General features: G+C 34.9%; 1 protein-coding gene and 1 long non-coding RNA gene across 4 annotated transcripts in view; both read right to left on the bottom strand.

The window, feature by feature from the left end:
* LOC127833134 (E3 ubiquitin-protein ligase TRIM37-like) overlaps positions 1–22,431 on the bottom strand; it is a 101,677-nt gene extending 79,246 nt beyond the window's left edge. For all 3 annotated transcript variants that reach the window (XM_052358371.1, XM_052358369.1, XM_052358370.1), the window contains exon 1: positions 22,278–22,431. In XM_052358371.1, the coding sequence (XP_052214331.1) occupies positions 22,278–22,349 (72 nt within the window). In that variant the 5' untranslated portion in view covers positions 22,350–22,431. The remainder of the gene's footprint in view (positions 1–22,277) is intronic.
* Positions 7,987–9,390, bottom strand: LOC127833445 (uncharacterized). The gene is made up of 3 exons (XR_008027416.1): positions 9,197–9,390; positions 8,853–9,034; positions 7,987–8,208 (listed from the first exon to the last, which is right to left on the bottom strand). It is a non-coding gene; the product is annotated as an uncharacterized LOC127833445 (long non-coding RNA).
* Positions 22,432–25,641: the final 3,210 nt, after the last annotated feature.

The raw sequence follows: 25,641 nt of genomic DNA on the forward strand, positions 1-25,641 counted from the left end.
TGTCTCGCTTGTTGATTTATCTACCAATCGTGCATCTGCTGTTACTAATTGCAAAGTTTCAAATTGAGATAACATTGCGTAAATGTGAGCTATTTATGTCGCTATGAAAGAAAAGCTTACTGAGGTTATGATAGCTTATTATCTGGCAAGCAAGATTAAACTATAACAAGAGGGCCAAGATGGCCCTAGTTCGCTCACCTGAAAGGAGTCGGTTCATTCAATCTTTACCAAAAGTCAAACTTGACCTAGATATTGTCCAGACAAACATCCTGGTCAAGTTTCATCATTATTGAACCAAAACTCTGGCATATGGAGTGATTTTGTTTTTGTAAGATTTGACCTGGTGACCTATATTTTGAGTTGACCCCCCCTAACAAAACATCAAACTTTGCTTACAAAAATAAATATATTATGACCAAGATTCATAAAATCTGAAACAAAATTGTGACCTATCAATAAAACCAATGTTTTGACCAACTTTCATGATGATTGGGTAAAAATTGTGACTTCTAGAGTGTATAGGTTTCTCTATAGCCAAAAAAGGAAAACTGCCCCCCCCCCCCCCTGGCAGCCATGTTATTCAACTGACCGGAACCATTTTCGAACTCAACTCTCATATCAAGGAAACAATGTTTTGACCAAATTTCATGAAAATTGGGCCAAAAATGTGAATTCTAGAGTGTTCACATGTTTTCACTATATACAAATAGAGAAAAATGCCCCGCCCATTGGCCACCATGTTTTTTCACCAATCTGGACCATTTTCGAATTTGTCCGAGATATCAATAAAACCAATGTTTTGACCAACTTTCATGATGATTGGGCAAAAATTGTGACTTCTAGAGTGTTTACAAGGTTTCTCTATAGCCAAATTAGGAAAACCACCCGCCCACTGGCGACCATGTTTTTCAACGGACCGAAACCACTTTTGAACTCAACCAACATATCATTAAGACAAACATTTTGACAAGGTAACATGAAGATTGGGCATGAAATGTGACTTCTACAGTGTTGACAAGTTTTTTCTTGAGTTATTGCAGAATAACTTACTAATAATCAGTATGCGGGTTTTCAACAGCTTAAGTGTAAAGAACACAGTTTTACAAATTTCTGTAACAGGTTACTTTAATATTTAAAACAAGAGCACCGCCTTGCGGGTGCAGACCGCTCATCTATTTTCTTTTTAAAGGTGAAGCGACTCTCATTTTCAATCACAAAGGAGGGAGGGGCGGAGTGAAGAGGGGTGTATAGTGTGGGGGTGTGGAATTTATTACATTATCTTTCAAAAATGCGAAAAAAAAAACAAAAAAAATTATGGGGGGGGGGAGTGGGGGGGGAGGGGGGGGGGGGTTCGGGTGCGATGGTTGGACGGTATTTCAAACATAAAATAATAAAAATAAATATTTGTGTTTTTTAACCGTTTAAAAAAAAAATTGGGGGGGGGTGGGGTGGGGGGGGTATAGTGTGAGGGTGTGGTGGTCATTTGTGAGATGATCTTAAAAAAAAAAAAATTAGGGGGGGGGGGAGGGCACAGGGGATGGTTTGGGTGGAGTCTATTGTGGTATGTCAGGTAAGAGTAGTTTTGTCAAAGTATCAATCAAATCTAATCATAAATAAAGAAGTTATGGCAATTTTAGCAAAATTTAATAATTTGACCTTGAGAGTCAAGGTCATTCAAAGGTCAAGGTAAAATACAACTTGCCAGGTACAGTAACCTCATGATAGCATGAAAGTATTTGAAGTTTGAAAGCAATAGCCTTAATAGCCTTGATACTTTAGAAGTAAAGTGGATCGAAACACAAAATTTAACCATATATTCAAAGTTACTAAGTCAAAAAAGGGCCATAATCCCGTAAAAATGACAACCAGAGTTATGCAACTTGTCCTTTTACTGTACCCTTATGATAGTTTGCGAGTGTTCCAAGTATGAAAGCAATATCTGTGATACTTTAGGGGTAAAGTGGACCAAAACACAAAACTTAACCAAATTTTCAATTTTCTAAGTATAAAAAGGGCACATAATTCTGTCAAAATGCCAGTCAGAGTTACATTACTTTGCCTGCACAGTCCCCTTATGATAGTTAATATGTGTTGCAAGTATGAAAGCAATAGCTTTGATACTGTAGGAATAAAGTGGATCTTAACCAGAGCTCTAGATAAGAGGCGTATCTGCGTATTTACGCATTGAAAAAATAAAAAAACGCATTAAAAATCGGCCCAGTACGTAACAAAACGCTTTACAAATCTTGGTACGTATTTTAAATCGATTAAAGTGCGTAACTGGTTTAACAATAATCCAGTTAAGTTTTTAGTGTAAGGTAACCTTTGAATCAAAAGTAAGTCAATCAAAATAAGCTTGTAATAAAAATGGCGGCCCATCATGCTTGTGGATCGAAAAGGGACGTTTTAAGCAACTTGCGGGAATATTTATAAAAAAAAGTCTGTTCATATCGTCTTTTTAAATATATTCTGTTTGCAGTTAAAAATATAAATAACAAATAATAATACTATTTCTAGATTAAACACGCCTTTTACTTTTTCCGTTTTCTATGGAAATGGAAAATACCCCTAAATATTTCTAACCCTTTATGGCTGAAACAAAGGAGTAAAATACGCATTGACAATAATATCAGGGGGTGAAATACCCTTTAGACGAAATCCTTATCTGGAGCTCTGATCTTAACACAAAACTTAACCAAATTTTCAATTTTCTAAGTATAAAAAGGGCACATAATTCTGTCAAAATGCACGCCAGAGTTATCTAACTTTGCCTGCCCAGTCCCCTCATAATAGTAAGTAAGTGTACCAAGTTTGAATGCCATAGCATTGATACTTTCTGAGAAAAGTGGACCTAAACGCAAAACTTAACCAAAATTTTCAATTTTCTAAGTATAAAAAGGGCACATAATTCTGTCAAAATGCACGCCAGAGTTATCTTACTTTGCCTGCCCAGTCCCCTCATGATAGTTAGTAAGTGTACCAAGTTTGAATGCAATAGCATTGATACTTTCTGAGAAAAGTGGACCTAAACGCAAAACTTAACAGGACGCCGACGCCAACACCGACGCCAAGGTGATGACAATAGCTCATAATTTTTTTTCAAAAAATAGATGAGCTAAAAAAATTTTGGACTCCTTTCAATTTTCGAACTCGTACATTTGCAAGTCATCGAGTCCCAGTACTTGTTTATGGCAGTTTGTAAAAAAATCAATGCTGACAATACAGATAAATTATTAAGTTCAAAATTTCCAAAGAGTTTTGTATCAAGTAATGAAAATAAAATACCATTTAAATGAATTCGTTTTTGCAAATCTACGAACAATATATATATTATCTATTGTCTGTTATGTAAGGTGATCATAGTCAATAATCGTCTATGATTTAAAGTTTCACTAAATTGTTACATGTACTTTTTTTTCTTTGCAATATGAATGCTGTTTTATGCATATATATATATATATATATATATATATATATATATATATATATATATATAAAAATTATGTCCATTATGTCAACTATATATATATTCACTTAATTGTTACATGTACTTTTTTTTCTTTGCAATATGAATGCTGTTTTATGCATATATATATATATATATATATATATATATATATATATATATATATATATATATATATATATATAAATTATGTCCATTATGTCAACTATATATATATTGTCCATGATATTAATTAATCTGTGATCCTAGTCAATGATTTTCTGTGATCTACTGTTTTTGTTTTCCCAACTTTTTTTGGTCAATGAAACCTCATTGAACTTCATATCTGCTGTTTTTTGCAGTTATAATAATAATATTAATTGTGTATCTGCTATGTTTGTCTGTGATCCTAGTTCAAGAATCTCTATGATTTACAGTATTCGTTTTGCCAATCATTTTTATCAATTAAACCTTATGAGCTCTCAGAAAGTGTTTTAATCAATTTTTTTTCTTAATAGAATTTCCCAGTGCATTCAAATTATTTCAGCATAAATCTTCGTGATGATTATGACTTCTTTTTTATTTAAACACCAAAATGTCGTCACTGAGTAAGATTTACTACATGATTACCTATCTGTTGCTGTCTTACGAAAACCCCACACACTTTACACATATAATCAGATAAAGACCAAGATGATCTGGTAATGGCTGAATCAGTATATCATGAAACTTGCACTGTAAAAAAAGAATATTTGTCAAAAAATTTAAAAAGCTGGCATGCTCTAATAGAAAAGACATTTGTCTTTCGAGGTTTAATGTTAAAATTACTGAATGCGTGATGTATACGTTGAAATACTACAAGGAGTCCTTAGCTATCTGTTGTAAACCAAACAACTGTACACATACCGTAGTTCTTCATGAATGCTCTGAGCTTTTTATGGGAAACAAATGTACAGCTCAGTGTTCTTCCTGATTAAAATTTCATGTCAAAAGAATATGTCTCAAGTTTATCTATAAAATCGAATTCAATCAACCTAAAACACAATACAGTACAGCCAAAGCGGAACAAACGTATTTCGCGATCCGCGGCGGCAAGGCGAACCGAGTCGATGCCGCGTCAGTCGTTGAAGCCGCGTCAGTATGCGGCGGCAAGTCGCATTTCGCCGCGAAACTTCGCATCTGTCCGCCGAGGCATGCCGCGATCCGCGACATGATGCCGAGTCGATGCGCATCATGAAATAAAAAATCTTTTAAAAATTATTAGTTACATGTAGTTAACAAATTTTGAAAGAACAATTATAATAATAATAAAAATCATAATAAATTTATTGTGCGCGGATTGTATAAGCATATACATGTAAGCATAGTTAATGTATCTGGCCAATTATTAAGTTTGTTTCCCGCCCGTAGCGTATGTATTTCACACATAAACAAGGTCATGTAATTATGTTTTCGCACATACAAGTGGTCAAGGCTCCAGCATATGGTGGATTTATAAATAAATTGCATGTTGATTCCGCTATTATATTTTAGCTGAGAAAATTAGCAGTTTGAAGCCACATCAATAATCAAGACGGTGACGACATATTTGTAGTTTTGTTAATTATCAGCTTTTTATAACTATTGTTTAAATATGCGTATATAAACACGTTTTATTTTGTTCATATTATACAGTTAATATCGCTACTAATTACCCGATAATCCCGTATATTCCAGTTTTAAAGCAAATGCTGATAAATATTTACGATACACAAACATTCTCGATATTTCCTTAAGTATCAAATACATTTTGGCATTTGTTACTATTTATAGAGATGATGAAATAACGTCTAATCAGGGCGTTTTTTTTCTCCATTGAACACGCGATTGTGATGTTCATGTATTTATACAACACAAAATACACCAAAACTTTCCAAACGACGTTCTACATGTCTGCATAATTTTTGCGCGCTTTTTATGAAACAAAGGATATTTTAGGACTGTTTATTTGACGCTAGAATTTGCCAAAGGACGCGTTGGCATTAAAATTCGGAAGTGTGTTTCGGATTACAAATTTAATAATGATAATCGAACGAAACATAAACAGTTGCGCGTAATTAATTCTACGCTACACATACATGTATGTACATGTAGGTGGATATCTTTTCACTCGATCCGCCGCGTACGTATGCGGCGGATTTACTCCGCGAAAGTACGCGAGGTTAATACAGACTCGGCGTCGTTGCGCGGATCGATGCCGAGTGCCACGGCGATACGCCGCGTGAACACACGATTCGGCCGCCGCGGACTAATAATCTGGCCGTGGCGTAGCCGCGGATTATGTTTGTGCCGCTTTGGCTGTACTGTACCTGTTACCTTTGATATCAATTTGCAGTTTGAAACTTTGGATTACTATCATTGTTATGTGACCACACATCATATAAGTTGTCTTAATTCAGGGCTTTTTTTCCTGATTTTAAAAAGCAGTCCTGTTTTTATGGCCCCCTCACTATGTGAAAAATGAGACGCGAACTTTTCAAAATTGTGAAAAAAATTAGTCGCGAACTTCTGAAAATTGTGAAAAACGAGTCGCGAACTTGTACAAATTGTGAAATTCAGAACTCAATGCATAAGTTTAGTAAAAGCATGTATAACACTTAAATAATATGCAAATTTCACTAAACAAGGGCTGTTTGTAAAACATGCATGCCCCCCATATGGGCTCTCGTTGTAGTGACAGCCATTGTGTGAAATGTTTTTTGTCACTGTGACCTTGACCTTTGACCTAGTGACCTGATAATCAATAGGGGTCATCTTTGAGTCATGATCAATGTACCTATGAAGTTTCATGATCCTAGCCATAAGTGTTCTTGAATTATCATATGAAAACCATTTTACTATTTCGGGTCACCGTGACCTAGACCTTTGACCTAGTGACCTGAAAATCAATAGGGGTCATCTGCCAGTCATGATCAATCTACCTATGAAGTTTCATGATCGTAGCCATAAGCGTTCTTGAGTTATCATCCGGAAACCAATTTACTATTTCGGGTCACCGTGACCTTGACCTTTGACCTAGTGACCTGAAAATCAATAGGGGTCATCTGCGAGTCATGATCAATGTACCTATGAAGTTTCATGATCCTAGGCATAAGCATTCTTGAGTTATCATCCGGAAACCATTTTACTATTTCGGGTCATTGTGACCTTGACCTTTGACCTAGTGACCTGAAAATCAATAGGGGTCATCTGCCAGTCATTATCAATGTACCTATGAAGTTTCATGATCCTAGGCCTAAGCGTTCTTGAGTTATCATCCGGAAACTATTTTACTTTTTCCGGTCACCGTGACCTTGACCTTTGACCTTGTGACCTCAAAATCAATAGGGGTCATCTGCGAGTTATGATCAATGTACCTATAAAGTTTCATGATCCTAGGCCCAAGCGTTCTTGAGTTATCATCTGACAACCACCTGGTGGACGGACCGACAGACCGACCGACATGAGCAAAGCAATATACCACCTCTTCTTCGCAGGGGGGCATAATAATGTAATAAAATAATGTTTTCCTTGTATTGATACTATATTCAGGGTTTTCACTGGCCTAACAAAAGTTGTCGCCACTTTATTGCGGTGAAAAAGGCCGATTATTCCAACTTTATTAATAAGAACAATCACTTAAGGAACCTTACTTCATTAATGAATAATGGCATTGACTATATTTTTATTACTTGAAGTATGTTAATACATAAATAACAATAAGTACCTTCATAAGTCTTAGTAAGATTAATTTTTATATAAATAACATTTTTTCCACTTGATTAACCAGATTACCAACATAATATAATAATGTTAACAGTAATTTAACAGTATGCAGCGTTTTCATTAGGAGGCGGCCGGCGGCCGATTTGACCGCCTCAAATGTTATTTGGGCCGGCTCAAATTCGGGAAAAAAAATCTTCAGGGCTTCCGCTGCCGTTCGCCAGATTCGCCAATGGCGAAAATTTAGCAAATTCGGCGAATAAAATAATCGTTTGGCGAAAACGTACGGTGAACGATTTTTGTCAGGAAAAAAATTGTTTGCTGGACGTTTTTGCCAAACAATTATTTTCCTGACAAATGCCATTCCAGATAGTAAACTCTTTCAGCTTTAGACTGTGTGCTTCAATACATCGCCGTATTATTGACCCGCAAAATTGATTCGCAGTCTGCATTAACACCTGTCAGAAACCGGATATCGAGACAAAGGAAACTGACTGGTGTAACCGTCGATCTTATCAGCTTAAATAAACAATAACATCTGATTAAAGATTGCTGCCGATTCCAATCAATTTGAGTAAAAGCCGTTAGCGAATTATCAACTTAGTCACACAATGAACGTAAGTAAAGAAGTTAATAATTGATTTTAATTTCGAGAAGTTCGTAATGTTTGTAATGATTAAAGGCTTAATGCGTTACAATTGTGAATGACGATAGATGAAGGGGTATACAAGGGACAAAATTGTCACAAAACCAGGTTTTCATTGTGAAAAACAAATCTGATAAAGGGAGAAAACTCAAACTGAACTTTTGAAATGAACAAACAAAATTAACCCCTTTGTAAGTTTGTTTTTAAAAAAAATATATTTTTAGTCGTGGCGACCTTGACATTGGAGATATTGACGTGATTCTTTCGTGCGACACACCGTCCCATGATGGTGAACAAATGTGCCAAATGATTTTAAAATCTCACAATGAATGACATAGTTATGGCCAGGACAAGCTCATTTATGGCCATTTTTGACCTTTGAACTTAAAGTGTGACCTTGACCTTGGAGATATCGACGTAATTATTTTGCGCGCCACACCGTCAAATGATGGTGAACAAATGTGCCAAATGATGTTAAAATCTGACAATGCACGACATAGTTATGGCCCGGACAAGCTTGTTCCGCCCGCCCGCCAGCCCGCCCGCATTCGCCAATCAAATAACCAGTTTTTTCCTTCGGAAAACCTGGTTAAAAATGAGAACTTTGTAAGTAGAGGTTTGTTGTAGCCTTTGGCAGACTGGTAATTTGATGGTGAAAAAAAAAAAAAAAAAAAATGACCTTTGACCTTGAAGGATGACCTTGACCTTTCACCACTCAAAATGTGCAGCTCCATGAGATGCACATGAATTTATTTTTTTTGACCTTTGACCATGAAGGATGACCTTGACCTTTCACCACTAAAAATGTGCAGCTTCATAAGATACACATGCATGGCAAATATCAAGTTGCTATCTTCAATATTGCAAAAGTTATGAGCAACGTTAAAGTTTTCGGACGGACACACGGACGGACGGACGGACGGTCAAAATTTGTGTGCGTATGGAAAGGCGTTGTCCATATACACATGCATACCAAATATGAAGGTTATGTCTCAAGGGACATTTATGGCCATTTTTGACCTTTGAACTCAAAGTGTGACCTTGACCTTGGAGATATCGACGTAATTATTTCGCGCGACACACCGTCCAATGATGGTGAACAAATGTGCCAAATGATTTTAAAATCTGACAATGAACGACATAGTTATGGCTCGGACAAGCTCATTTATGGCCATTTTTGACTTTTGAACTCAAAGTGTGACCTTGACCTTGGAGATATTGACGTAATTATTTCGTGCGACACACCGTCCCATGATGGTGAACAAATGTGCCAAATGATTTTAAAATCTGACAATGAACGACATAGTTATGGATCGGACAAGCTCATTTATGGCCATTTTTGACCTTTGAACTCAAAGTGTGACCTTGACCTTGGAGATATCGACGTAATTATTTCGCGCGACACACCGTCCAATGATGGTGAACAAATGTGCCAAATGATTTTAAAATCTGACAATGAACGACATAGTTATGGCCCGGACAAGCTTGTTCCGCCAGCCCGCCAGCCAGCCCGCCCGCATTCGCCAATCTAATAACCAGTTTTTTAGTTCGGAAAACCTGGTTAAAAACCCTTGACATTTACGGCGAAGGTGTTGGAAATTGTGACTGCCATAATGGCGACCATAGGCAATAAGCGTCCTTTGGACTCTGATGAATCTAATGACGCAGTCTAAAAAAAAAACCAAATCTGATTAAAGATCATTTAAAGATGTTTGGATTTAGGAATTCATGTGGTTAGATTATAATGCAAAATCAAAAACTATGTATTGCAAAATATGCATACAGTTTCAAATATCAACTTCATTCACTTCTGGGTGTAGTATGTTGAAAAAAGACATTTCAAAACACGAAAAATCTAAATGTAATAAAAAAGAATGACAATCATTAATATTAAAATGTATATACATGAATATTTTTTATATTATTAATAATATATTAAAAATAACAATAATAATTTATGTTCATAATAAATATATATTGACACTTTTCAAAATGAGCTTTTTGTTTTGAAATTTAGCATATTTGATTTTGTTTATTTCAGATCACAAAGAGGCCTCACAAGCGTCTAGTTTGAAAACATCCATGACAAATGCGCAGGCTGCAGCAATATCCAAAAGTGAAGCGGCTGTAGTGTCGGCTATGACTAATGTGTACTTTGATGCACAACTGTGTTTCTTTTGTTATGCACACATGATGATTATAGTAATAAACATATTAAAGCTTCTTTGTTTAGTTTCTTCTTTTACACTACTGTAGCCTATAATTACAACGAGCGGTTCCGAATGCTTTGCTAATACTTTGGCTACAGTTTCTAAAATTTGGCTACAAAAAAATCCATTTGGCTAAAATGTTTGCTACAGAAATTTTTGGGCCAGGGGGAGCCCTGAATGCTCACGACGATGACAAGATATTAAGTATTCGTTTATAAACTAACTGTCTGAAATTGAAGTAAACAACCGTAACCGATATATGTTAACTGTTTTCTCATTGATCGTTTTGGTATAATTGTCCAATCGCGAAGCGGGAAACATGAGTGTAAGACTTTGATTAAAGGTCACGAATTGACAATGTCAACATGTCTAAAAAAATATAAAAAAATGACTTTTTCTTTTGTGTTTCGAGTAAGAACGATAGTTCGCTGTTGAAGTTATTTTGTTCCAGTTTTGTTAACGTTTATCATTTACCGGCACCTCCGGATGAATGCACTTTCCTGTTACATTTCGGTTTTATTTTCGACAAATTTCGTTGATGGTTCCGATCATGCCGATGTTTGGTTTCTCCGCAGAGTTTTTAACCTCCGAATGGTAAGTGGATTTATTTATAACCACATTTTACAGGAGAAGAGTCTTTCATTAGGATAAATGAAAATCTCGAGCCCCAAACTCTCCTGATATTGTCATGATTAAGGCTGGAGTTTGCTAATTATATTAGATTGGCACTGAAATGTTTAGCTATGTCCAAATTTGTATTGGAAAATATTGACCAAAAGAAGCTTCCTCTGCGACATATTTAAATCCTACGATTGCCTAAGCTGGGGCAACCTATGCTCGATTTTTTGGGGGGGGGGGGGGGGAAATCTGCAACTGTCAAATCTTTCTTAAAATTGCTATGCTAGGAGAACCTATGCCCAATTTTTATGCATCTTTTCCAGAGGGCTTCTGACAAAATATTAATGTCATCCATGGTCTTGCACATTGTCTTCTATAGTAAATGGGCCATTTATACTCTTCTTTAAAAACAAATAAAGTTCAAAAGTAAAATTTAATCTGAATTTAAGTTCAAAAGTAAAATTCAATCTAAAAAAAACATGCTACATTTCCATATTGATTATTTCAGCAGTCAAGCTGTGGCTTGACATAAAATAGAGGCGGAAGATTCCCCCGAAGCAGCCAAGGGCCTCAGCATCAGCACCAGTTCTTACACTTGTGGATGCTGGGGACCAAACCGATGTTACTGAGGGGAATGATGGTCTGAGCCTGATTAAGACAGCTGTCGATATAGCCATACAAAAACTTAACCTGGCATCAAAGGAATATGACCCAGAATCAGATTAGAATTACATCAAACTCTGTTTTATTTGTAAAATTAATTATTAAAAGTCGAATTGGTGTTACCTTTTTAATGTTTTTTTTATACATTTATATCTGTTTTAATTAAAATCTTGATAATTGCAGAGTTGATGTAAACTGAGGACTTTATGTTTTCTTTGCCATTCACATAAATATCCTCTTATTTTAAATGAGCAAAATCATGTACAGTATGTGCCCAAAATCGCTCAGAGGCCATGATTTGGCACCTTTATTTAACAAAAATTCAGAGGAGCATGCCCCCGGACCCCCTAGCAACTCGCACCTTCGGTGCTCGCACAAGTTGGCCTCCTCAAATAACTCAAAAGCCTGCTACAAAAAATCCTAATGAAAACGCTGAGTATGCTGCATAAATGTTCCAGAATTATTTATATATAAACCTAGTATCACACAAATGTATATCATCTAAAAGGAAAAATAAATCAAACATAAGACAAGGGACAAAATTGTCACAAAACCAGGTTTTCATTGTGAAAAAAAATCTGATAAAGGGAGACAACTCAAACTGAACTTTTTAAATGAACAAACAAAATTAACCCCCTTTGTAAGTTTGTTTTAAAATAAATCTATTTTTAGTCATGGCGACCTTGACATTGGAGATATTGACGTGATTCTTTCGTGCGACACACTGTCCCATGATGGTGAACAAATGTGCCAAATGATTTTAAAATCTCATAATGAATGACATAGTTATAGCCCAGACAAGCTCATTTATGGCTATTTTTTACCTTTGAACTCAAAGTGTGACCTTGACCTGGGATATATTGACGTAATTTTTTCGCGCGACATACCGTCTAATGATGGTTAACAAATGTGCCAAATGATTTTAAAATCTCACAATGAACGACAAAGTTATGGCCCGGACAAGCTTGTTCCGCCCGCCCGCCAGCCAGCCCGCCCGCATTCGCCAATCTAATAACCAGTTTTTTCCTTCGGAAAACCTGGTTAAAAACCTGGTTAAAAATAAAGCATCTAAATTCAAATTATTTAAAAGTTACATTTGGTCATTTGTACATATGTATAATTATAAATCAACTTCTGCTTATTATCAAATTTCACAAATTTTAAAACAACACCTATTGTTAGAAGGTTTTCTGTCAGCTGTGGGGGTTGACTTACAGGTTAAATGAAATGAATAAGGTTCAATGAAATGAATAATCTGCAGCGATTTTTTTCCTTCTTTATAAAGTACCAGTAAACGGCACTTTCCCAATTACGAAAAAACTACAAATTTCCCAATTGCGGCAAAAAAAATTCCCAATTTAAGGTTAAACAAATATTTATTTTTTTTGGAAAATGCAACATTTTGTTAGTTTCCCTGTGCAGCTCTATGGTTTGAACCACACGTGGTTAGCGTGTGGCTATGATATTAATTAGTGGAAACATCATTTTGAATGATAAATAATCATATTATAATGAAAAATTAAATTTTATGAAAAAAAATTACTATCAAATATATATATAACAAGGTATGCAACTCAAAATCACCCCAAAACGGGGTGCATCGCTTTGAACAGCCATATCTTCTTCAATAGTGCAGCGATTTTCACGATCTTGGTCTTATTCAACGCAGAAATGAATTTCCTTTCTGGAACTGTATATGTCTTGCAATATTTTTACAAATGCTGGGTCAACTTTTAAGAAATAACACGATACACAACTCGCATGACCCAATTGACAATGATCATGCAGTCTTTAAGACTGAAATCTTCACAGAGTAAAGGGCATCTTCCCTCCAAAGTTCATGTACCTCGATACCATAATTCAATAAAACGTATGAAAAAATATTATTACCGTTCTTGTCGTTACATTATGCATCAAGACTAACTACTGTCTAGCGCTGTTTGAAACCTTTGTTTACATACATTTCAACTTACTGACATTTTAAACAAACGAGTGATTTCATTGGTCCAATGTGGAGGTGTGTCTTTACAACTGGAGATTTCATTCATAAAGACTGCATGATCATTGTCAACTGGGTCATGCGAGTTGTGTATCGTATTATTTCTTAAAAGTTGAACCAGCATTTGTAAAAATATTGCAGGACATATACAGTTCCAGAAAGGAAATTCATTTCTGCGTTGAATAAGACCAAGATCGTGAAAATCGCTGCACAATTGATGAAGATATGGCTGTTCAAAGCGATGCACCCCGTTTTGGGGTGATTTTGAGTTGCATACCTTGTTATATATATATTTGATTGTGAAATTATTTATCATTCAAAATGATGTTTTCACTAATTAATTAGCCAGTTCAATAACTGTTGTTACCGCCCCTGAAAATTACCCCCCTTTACTGCTCTTCGCTGAGGAGATAAATCATCAATTTCCGGTGGTTAGCAAATTATTGCGCAATGGACGACTTATCGAATCTAGAACACAAATCAACCGAGAAGAAACGGAATTACTGCTGTATTTGCAGTAATTTTCGGGGAAAATTAGTAGATGGGAAACAAGTGAGGTTGCATAGATTTCCAGCCGACGAAAAAGTGAGAAAACTATGGATCAAAAGACTGAAAACTGTCAGCACTGGCTTCGTTTTGAAGATCAAGAACGATCGGCTGTGTTCAGCACATTTTGTCGATGGGGTCTACAACAGCAAGAACCAAATTCCCAGTATCAACAAGCAGAAGATCTTTAAAACATCGGAGGTATGTGAATTCTTATTCTTCAAATTGTTTTTACTTTCAGTGACCAGACTGATGGTTATTAAAGGGACTATGTCTATCAAAAAATGCATTCTATGAGAAACCGGCTTTATTTCAATAAATTATGTAATTATTTGGAAATTTAAAAACAAAGATATGTTATGTTTGAAAAAAATAGGGACTAAACTATTTTGTCAAATATTCATGAATTTATATGAAATGTGTAAAAAACTTATTATACACATTTTTGAATTTAAATTAAAATATAAGATAAGAATAACATGTGTCAAAAATGCGAAATAAGGTAGATGTTTAATTCTGAAATCGAAAACAACTGTACAGGCAAATTGGCCAGCATGTATATCATGCATGTACAATGTGAATCTAAATTTAGTTTAACAGTTCATTTAAAATTCTTGCAGCGATATCGATTCATACGACACACGAACACTAACTAAAAAGACAAATGCTTCGGTTATTGTAGGAAAATATCTACAAAATATTTTCGTCGCAATCGGCTTGGGGCATTATTTTGTATTTGCTGCATTTTATGAAATTCTTCTTTAATGTATCATTTTCTTGCCTATTGTGTGTTATTATAACATATTTGTATCAATATATTACAATTTAACACATATAAAAATTGTATAATCTCTCTTTAAATAGTTCTGTTTAGAATAATTTTCAAAATTTCTGAATCAAAATCTTAATCATTTAAAAAAGGTTTTGCTAGTTTAATACTCTTTTTAAATGTTATTGCTTTTTTAAAAAGGGGGCAGACCAAAAGGGTCACAAGTAAGATTGGCCGCAGTGTGTATAAAACCGACACCAGTAACATGCTTTTTGCTTTTGCAAGTGTTAAAAAATAGATGGAACACTAGGATAACAAAATTTACTATGTATTTTGTTCCGCTGCACTGTAAGCATTATGTGTTTTCATTAAGTTCTGGTATAAATCACACATGAACTAAGAATAATTTGACATTCAACACATTGAAGAAATAAAGATACATTAATATTGAATGCTTTTTTGAAATTCTAAGCATGAAATTTATTTTTTTACTTATATTTATATTTTTAGGTTGAGGAAGAAAGTTACACAACAGAGGCATCTGCAATCCTGCAAGAAAACGAAGATAGCCGGGATAGTGATTGCTATGAAAACACTTCCCTGAACTCCTGTTTTGTGTCAGAGCATGTGTCAGTTCAAATGCATGACTATATAACTAGTTCTGTGAAGGAAACATGTACTGTGACACAGACTCTTCCAAAGCTTATACAAACTGATTGGATCATGTGTGACATGGCTACACAGACAGATCTCAGCTTATCATTGTTCCAAAAACTGACATGTGACACATCTTCACAGACTGATATGAATAACTGTAGTATTGAAAAAGACATTGGGATTCAGTGCAACAAACCGGAATTGGTAGCTGAAGACATTGTAAGTGACGACATGTGTATGCTTTACACCGGCTTGCCAAACAAGGCAGCTTTCGATGCAATATTTAGCGAACTGGACGATGCAGAGGAAAGAACCAACCGATCAGGAAATGGGGAGAACAAGGGATGGCCTAGAACGCTTCGACTGGTGGATGAATTTTTGCTAGTTCTGATGCGCTTGCGACTTGGTTTGCTTTTAGAAGACTTGGCCTACAGATTCCGCATTTCAAAAGCAACCTGCAGAAACATTAATAAGCAGTGGATCATGTATCTACATGTAAGTGTGAAATTGGCATCAATGATACCATGGATATCTAGAAGATTTATAAGAGAGAATATGCCAGCTAAATTTAAGAAGTACCCAAACTGTAGAGTAATAATAGACTGTACAGAATTTTACACGCAAAATCCACAATCATTGGCTGCCAAAACATTACTGTACTCACACTTCAAATCACACATGACATGGAAGGCCTTAATAGGAATTAGTCCCACTGGTGTGATAACATTTGTATCAGATTTGTGGAGTGGTGGTATAAGTGACAAACAAATCACTATTCAAAGTGGTCTGCTGGAACTCTGTGAGGCTGGAGATGCAGTTATGGCGGACAAAGGATTCTTAATATCGGACTTGACAACCCCAAGGGGGCTACACCTAATAATTCCACCCATGAAATTTCAGCGCTTTAATCGCCGACAGGTGGAAGAAACAAGAAGAATTGCCAATCTTCGCATAGATGTGGAACATGCCATGGAAAGATTAAAGAATTTCCGCATACTTCAAGGGGTTATGCCGATTACAATGTCAAGACAAGCATCGCATATACTCAAGATATGTGCTGCCTTGTCAAATGTTCACCCTCCCTTGATACAGGATCACCAAATGAGAAATTCTGTAATGGCATGTGTAAAAATCTGCATTCAATGACTTAAATGCTTTGACACAGTTAAAAAGTTCATAAACACTTGTTTTACTATTGCAAGTCTTTTAATTCTTTGATTTAGTTCTTAATGAAGGGATGTTCCAAGGGATTAAATTCTGAATTGTGTGAAAACTTTAAGGAGCATATCAACAGTGTAACAGCAAGTAGTCAAAAACGAACACAATTAATAAAAATCAAGGAACAACACTCAATTAAATCTTATCGAGTTTTTTTTAAATGTATTACTTTCAGAAAATAAAATACAGTTTCTAGCTGTTGATATCCCCTTAAGACAATAAAACAATGATTATTCAAAATAATTGGTTGTAAAATCATAAGTTTTATCAAATTTAAAAAAAAATGAATTAACCCTTTACCACTTTAATAGATACATATTTTGACGCATTTGTATTCCCTTAGAAAGTTACATTTAATTAACCCTTTCAGTGCGGGAACCGAATTTTGAAGGCCTTTGCAAACAGTTTGGATCGTGATTGAGACGCCACAGACTTGGCGTCTCATCTGGATCCAAACTGTTTGCTATTCTGATAGTATTCTTTAAAAAACAATCGAAGAAAATGCTAATTTTAGAAATTCAGCAGACAACATTTTAGCAGACAAAAAATTTCCCAGCATGCAAAGGGTTAAAGACCTTTCTTACTAGATTCAAGTTTTCAAGTCTTCATTTTCAACCATTAGATACTGATGAGCAGCAAACAGCATAAAACCTGAACAGACAGTGAGTTACTCGCAGGCTGTTCTGGTATTTTGCTGTTTGCACATAGCGATTTTATCTTCGCTTCTGAGTGGGAAAGGGTTAAAGAAGTATTCTAATCATGCTTGTGATATTTCGCAACATTTCATTGTGTGTTTGAATATTTAACGCGCTATATATGTTTTGTTAATTTATTTTTTGTTGCTTGCATTGATAATGAATAAAGATACAAGTACCATTCTTTGGATATTTTGTGATTAGGCTCTAACAAAAAGTTATGTGTTTCATGCAATTAAAGATATCTGTGCTAAGCTGGGATTTTTGTTATGAGTTTAACTTAAATTATTATAAGTGCTTTTATGGAATGCTACATTTCAAGACTTAACCTTGCAAAACCTGCGTGTAACACATACTTTTTTTTATTTGGCCATCTGTGTATGCTAAAGGTTAAAACCTTATGATATTAAGATGAATGTTGTATTCACGCAAGATAAAAGCACACATTAGGACATACCAACTTTTATTTCCAGCATTTAAAAACAAAATCTAAACAACAACACATTATGTGTTGAAAACATACATAGAAATCAGAATATATTTAATAAATGGACCCCAATATATTCAAATGACATATGAAGAATGAATGATCAATTGTCTTATTTACTGTCTTTTATCAAATTCAACTCTTAGTGTCACAAGCAATATGAATTCAATGAATGAATCAATCCATTCGCACAGTTTGAATATTCACATTATTGGTCGAAGAATCCATTCACACAAGTTCCTTTCTGCGTTTAATACGCTCCGTAAAGAATTCTGGAACAACATAGTGTTCGTAAAACAAATTCAACTTTGATGACATTTCTTTCCAGAAACTAGCATCAAAGGGAATTCTTTCAACATAATGTCCTTTCAATGTCCAAACAAAGAAGTCACACCAATGTCGTCCAGTCAATGCCATCTGACCTTGGATTTGGTAATAGAAAGAATGTGTCTTTTTTAATGAAATCTTTCCTTTGTGCACAGAACAACAAAAGGATTTGTCTTGACAGGCCTCATAAACAGAAGCATTCCTATGTTTGTATGGACATTTAATTTCCAAAACACCACACCTGTCCTGGCATTTCTCACAACAGTCCACAACACCATCACGACTTGTCCCTAAATGTGGGTGATCTACATTAATAACAAGTCCAGATCCAAAAACCTTCAATCCAGGATGTGATGTCTGAATGATATTCTGGTAAACTCGACGTGCTGCTGCTTCATGGTTTCTCCCCCACCTTGTAGCTTCAGTATCAAATGAAGAATAGTTCATGATGTTCTTTATGATAGTATCAGGTTTTGTATCCACTCTCTTCTTGAATACAGTCCCAAACATAGAACTTGTAATGCGCCCTATCCTAGCTTCCATCCATGTGTCGTTCTTGCTTTGACCTTTTGTCATTTTTTCTATTCGTACACAGTCCTCGCTTGTTATATGTAATGATGACATATGCAGAGCTCCAGATAAGGGTCGTATTTTCGTAATAACGAATTATTTTCAAGTCCGTTACGTATTTATTTTAAAATCTTGTTTTACCATAAAGAATTACAAAATCAAGTTACGAATATTATTTTTACATCGGTTCGTATCGATTTTTATTGAGTTCTTTTCGCGTATTAAAGATCTTTGTGGTGCTTATATAGAATGGTTATCGGGTTTGTTAAACAAAGCGCTTTTTTTTCCAATAAAAGCGGCGTATACAGTCTATCTGTCAAAAAACAATTAATGGCGGCGCCCAGAGAGCGTCCTAAAAAACTGCAAAGCGTCCAAAAAAGACGCTTTTAACATATTGTACGCAAAGTGAGCCGAAGTTAAATGTTTAGTAAGAAATTATAGAAATGATCTTATACGATGTTGTATGTTCAGTTTTCGACACAGTCGGAAAAGCTAAACAAAAACGTGACACGACGGATTCAAATTTAAACACAAACAAAAACATTGAACGAGTGGAAGGGACAAGTCCCGTGGCTAATCGTTGAAAAGATTGAAGGGGAGACCCGTTTTAATTGTGAAATATGTAAAAATTCATCTAAGCCATGCAATCTAAGCACAGTTTGGGAATATGAAGGTATTTGAAAAATAAAATTGTATACTACTGAAGACACTGTTGAACTCGTATAAATAAAGTTGCTAGTATGTTTATTTTATTTTTTTTGCATGAAAATAACCATTATTATTTATTTTTAGGTCATTTATAAAAAATAAGAATTATTTTCCAAAACTAAGTAACAATAAGAATAAAATTTCAGAGTTAAGAATTCTTTTTGAAAATCTGGTAGTAATTTAAGAATTTCACAAAACCTTATCTGGAGCTCTGCATATGGTTTCGGAACACTTCTTTACAGACTGGGTTCTCTATGCTTACACTGTCACGATACATATATGGGACTGTATGCAAATTTGGAAGTTTTAAATCCTCTGCTTGTTGCACAATTTCTTTTCCAGTCTCCATACTTAGCAGCAATGCTGCATTCGGGGCACAGCTCTTTAATTTAAGACATAGCAAATGAAGATTCAGCGGTTTTACACAGTCCATTGTACATGTATTCAGTTGTTGCTTGTGTTTGGGTTCACGTTCAGTAGTCTTTTCTTCATATTTAATTTTTTTGAAAGGAATGTTTTGCGACTTCTGAGGACTGAGTTTTCGTTTCCGAGGCCTATTCCACTTACATGGTTTTGAGGTTGATGCTCCTGTTCCATCTTTCTGTTTATCTGTAATGTCAACTAATGCATATAGCAGCGCTGCCACATGGTTGCATGATTCGCCCTCTCTGAAATGAAATTAAACATAATATTTATTATCAATTTCTTACTTTTCTCTAACTCTTGTCAATTGAAAAAATTAAATCATCACATGTAAACGTCAGTGGCCAGATAGTTGCATTTAAAACAATATATCTCAGGTTATATTAAAGTTTCAAATAAATATAGTTCGCATCTACATGTACATGTATGTTGTAAGTTGTTTCATAAAACTTTTAACTGTTTAAAGCAATGTGTAACAAAGATATATTTTATGCAAACTACATGGGTATATATATGTTTTCGAATCTTAATGGTTTTTACATGAATCTGATAGTCTAACTCTTACTCTATCCTAGTTCTTACCCAGCAGTGCAGTTGCAGCCAGCAGCATGAACCATTCCTGACATCTTAGCCAGACAGACCCAAGCATCGTAATCTTTTTTCTTATTGTCTGTTGGAAGGGATGGTATAACCTTTGCTCGGACATAGCAATGTGAACACTCTGGGGTAATCTGGTGTCTGTCTTCGTAAAACACAGCCGCTTTCAATTGACGCTTGGCATTCCTATTTTCCTTGTCATGAGTCCTTGATTTGCTTTATACCAAATAGTTATACAAGTCCTCTTTACGAAAATTTGGAACTTTATCTAAATTCTCATCCCAGAATTCTTTTATATCCGACGGTGTGGGTAATTTCTCTCCGAGCGGCGTTGTAAATAATTGACATTGACGAACATCATGATCTACGTTGTCCGAGATTTCAATCTCTTTTAGCGTCCTCTTTCCTAATTTCAAGAGCCCCCTGGCTCTTTTGATCAATTCAGGTCGATTTCCTGATACATTTTCGCCTCGATCTTTCAGATATAATCGTAATTCACGCACTGATAACCGTTCAAAAACTATGTCACACTCTACTTCATTGTTCGTCGCTATCTTGGAATTCTTTGCTAACCGGAAGTTGAATCAATTTAAGAACGACAACTCATCAGGGGAGGCTAATCACTTATTGAACTGGGCAATATCATAGCAACACGCTAACCACCTGTGATTTGAACCTAGGTAAATATAATATTGACAGCTTGAAAACACTTAGAATCAATTTTAAAGGATTTGGGACCATTAAATCAAATACACCAATTTCCCAATTTGAGCGTTTCACGACTCGATTTTTTCCCAATTTTCAGATTTTCACAGCTCAATTTTTCCCAATTGGACCGGTACGGGTATTGGACAAAAAAAATCGCTGAATCTTCACATCCATTTCTTGACAGAAAGGCCCAGGATACTTGCCACCATTCATTCTTGTTGTCTGAAATAACACAAAACTTATTTTTACAAACTATCAACAACAAATCAACACATAAATATCACTTTCTTTAGATGTCCGAAATTTAACATATCCGAAATATAGTATATCGAGTGACAAACCTACTTTCATTTAAGAAATTGTTGGTATCGTAATTAAAATAAATCGTTCCCAGAACATTATAATAATGAAACTGTTGAACATGTTCATGTGAATGGATCACAATTAGACTTTTTTTGAACCAATATTTACAATAATTGCAAACGAATTACTTTTCTCATAATTTAATCCATGTCCGTTTTAATAATTCATAATAAAACACTTACCCTTCTCTAGAAGTATTCAGCTTTTTTATGGTTATCGCAAATTTCAATTAATCTGGATTAGTTGGTGTGTTTTTTATCATTTTTGCATAGTACCGCGAGTTGCGCGACGCAATTTTGTTTGGATAATAGTGAGGTTGATCGGCCGCGCGTAAACAAATATACACTGGTTTTAACATTTTAATCCATTCACGATTGTAATCAATTGAAACGACACCATTTAAACGATTTATAAACAAAAATTGCAAAATCGCAATGAAAAACTGTGAAACGAAACTTATTTAAATTGTGAAATGTCTGTTGTTGACAGTTTTGAGCACAAAAAGTCTGTTTTCTTGTAAAAAAATTGCGTCCATGTTACATTTGTGAATTGTGGGTGTCTTAATGTCAAAATATCCGTCCACGGGCAGTTTCAAAGAAGGAAAAAAAGCCCTGTAATTTTGCGTATTGGTGATATATATGTATGTGATACGTTTGTGAATATTTATGCCAGAAAATTGTTTGTTGCTAATCTTATTGATTAAAGAACCACCCAGATTCCAGGCGGGAGACTTGACATAAAAAATGCCGTAACCAGTTGCAACTCCCAGCGTCCTGGAGGGTCATTAGCTGGGAGTTCTAATATTGCAACTACACATACCGAACAAGACTATCCAAAAAGTATTATCCGAATATTATAACATTGGATAGTATATTCGAATCATGTACCTCTACTGTATTGTGATCGTTTCCGTGAGCCTGCATATTATTAGATGGATTACTCGAATTTCCAGATGCCATCCTATGTTATTATAACATTATGGTCCTCCAATCAACCTATTTTATAACTTTTGTTTGTTGTTGCTAGTTTTTTTCAAGTTTTTTCAAGTTATGTACTTGTGCCAAATACGGATCAGTGTAACATTCGGCGCCGAAATTAAACGTTTTAGCTTAAAGCGTCCCACAACAAGGTTAGTTTAAACATATTTATTGGTTTAGAACAATACATTATAAAAGTCATGTGCACATCAAGACATAATTTAACCAATCATGGATAAGAAGACTAGCATCTTCAATGTTTATTTTAGTTTTCCTCCATGCTGGAGTTACAAGAAAAAAAGTAATATGGATTGTTAACGATGATATTGTAAAGCCAAACCATTAATTGGCGTCGCACTGAAGTGCGGCGACTCGTATGTAATACGTTTATTTTTCGCTTATGGGAGAAGTTATTTTACGGATCAATGGATATATTTTTGTTGTCAGAATATCTTGCATAGTGGTGATTTTTTTGTGTAAATTAGTGTAAATACCGGTAAGTACTGCATTTGTGCCTATTACTTTAACTACAACATTTATTGCCAATAATGAAAAGCTATTTCTTTTAGTTAATAACTGATCACAGGGACCACAGGTGGAAGTAACGTACCCAGGATAGTATTTTTCATATATATATTTTTAGGAGCCCAATGTATTCAAATAAATATATAAAATCATGTTTAATGAGAAAAAATTGACAAAGAGCCATGAAAAAAAATCCCCACCCTCTGATATTGGAATCATAACGATTCCAATATCAGAGGGTGGGGATTTTTTTTCATGGCTCTTTGTCATTTTTTTTCTCATTAAACATGATTTTATATATTTATTTGAAAGGGGCCTTTTCACAGATTTTGGCATTTTTTAACTTATTCATTAAATGCTTTATATTGATAAATATAATCATTGGATCGTAAAAGCACCAGTAAAAAATCAAGAATAAAATTTAAAAAAGGAAAAGAACATTGCCCGGAGCAGGTTTCGAACCAGTGACCCCTGGAGTCCTGCCAGAGTCCTGAAGTAAAAACGCTTTAGCCTACTGAGCTATTCCGCCGAGTACACATTCTTGACGTATTTTATACGTTATATAAGCAATCTTCGTAGTTTAACAAAATTTAACGACAAAAACAGAACTCTCCAAATTATTCAATCGTTTCGCGTTGCAACGCTTTATAATTTTTAGGTTTTAAAATCGTCAAAAGATGCATATAATGGCTATATAAGAGCATGGTTAATGTTCAGTATTACTGTTTCCTTACAAATATCAAAACTAAAACGAAAATTTGCGGATCTGAAACAACTTTTTTCAATTTTGTCAATTTACCAAAGCGTGAAAAGATCCCTTTAATATATTGGGCTCCAAAAAAAAATAAAAAAAATAAAAAATACTATCCAGGGTACGTTACTTCCACCTGTGACAGGGACTGGGAAATAATAAAAGATCACAGGGCCCAGGCAAATACGCGAACTGGTGAAACTTTCTGGTTTTGTATAAAAACAAAACATAATCAAACTATATTTATTTTGTGTTTTTTCTAACAATAGCGCAGACTTTTGCTGTTCGAGTTTTGGTTAACGCGTATTTTCTTCAATTTTACAAGACAACAGCGATTTCACGGTTTATTGCTTTAATGATAACCGTTACACTACAGTCACTTATTAATATCTTAGTTAGAAGGTGATTTTTCAAGCGGTTCCGTAGTGTAGTGGCTACACGCTCGCTTCACATATTAGAGGCCCAAGGTTCGAGCCCCAGTAGAATCAAATTATTTTATTTGTGTTCTATGTTAACTTTTTGCTTTGATGTAGACATTTAATTTTATAATATTTTATGCACACATAAAAGATTTTATGTCATTTTACGATTTCTTAATGGTTGCACATTATATTGGTTCAAGCCTTATATTTAATTACTTGTGTATAACCTCAGTGTGGGGTCACAGTGTTGGCCATTGTGGCCCTTTGGATCCTTCTAGACTAACGTGGCAATCCAATATGGTCGAAATTAACAATAACGCTTTTAAGCGATACTTCCAAGGATTAATTTTAATATGATATGATGCCGTTTCATTCCGTTGATGTGAAGGATCATCTCTCGTTGTACGAAGACTTACACCAATGGTGTTATCCCGTGTGATACTAAGTTTAAAGGGCAGTTGAACGAGTATACATGCTTATCAGTGCCGTGTGCAGAAAACTTTGCGACGTTTACGCAGTCTACCGTGAAAGGTTTCCAAGATGGCGACGCCCACAGCGTAATAAGCGCATATCGCCAGTCACTTTTTTATGCTGGTCAGCTACACAGTTGTCGCTGCCCTGTATCAGTCATACTGATTCTGTTCAGATAAGTATTCAAATATCGTGTTAACATTTGTGCCTGACTTTAAGTTCTGGCTGTTTAAATTATTATTTTTCTGCCTTTTTAAGAATGATGATCAATTCGGGTCAGCTCTATACATCTTGTATATTTATTATTGGCTTATTTAATTTTAAGTTCAGCCTGGGCTTATACTTTATGAATATTTACGACACATTTGTTATATCAGTTTAGCTGGGGTTCCCACTGTCACATTAACACATGTCATCACGTTTTTATGAAATAAACAATAAAACACCCTTTCATTTTAGTCTATATTACCATACCTCCTTTATATGGTCAACGTGTGTATTTTAAAATTCTTGTGATGTGTTTTGTTGTGCTATTTTTGTTAATGTTTTCTTTATGGCAATTATTTGGTTGTAATATTTTCATTAACATATCCTTGTAAAGTCTGTAACTACTAAAAACTATAAGTAATTTTAATATTATAAAAGCTTCATATTCATATATATATATATTATTTGTATGTGGTGTGGTGTGTCTTATAGTCACACTGTAATTTTAACCTTCAAGTTTTGTCTTGTAGTCACATCGGGTCAGTCTATTTGTGACTTGTAGTCACAATAGTTCACATAAGGTTATACCCAACGAGTGTCCGTAAAGGTGACGGGTAGCTGCGGAATCCCACAGCCCGAGCCAGAGAACAGAAATATCCTTTCACGTATCCTTCAATTAATGAAAAACCGTGTCTTTATGATGCCAAAACCTTGCTGAAGTTTCTTTCTACATTTTTATTTATCAAACTATTTTCCATTATTATACTTTGATTAATGCTTCATAAGAGTAATATCTATCAATCTTTATTTTTTTTAATATCAATTGTATGTACAAGTATATGTTTTGTAAACACATTTTGATTTATATAATTATATATATAGGTGTTTCATCAAATTA

Source organism: Dreissena polymorpha, chromosome 1 (genome assembly GCF_020536995.1).
Source record: "Dreissena polymorpha isolate Duluth1 chromosome 1, UMN_Dpol_1.0, whole genome shotgun sequence".
In the NCBI taxonomy this organism is placed as follows: domain Eukaryota; kingdom Metazoa; phylum Mollusca; class Bivalvia; order Myida; family Dreissenidae; genus Dreissena; species Dreissena polymorpha.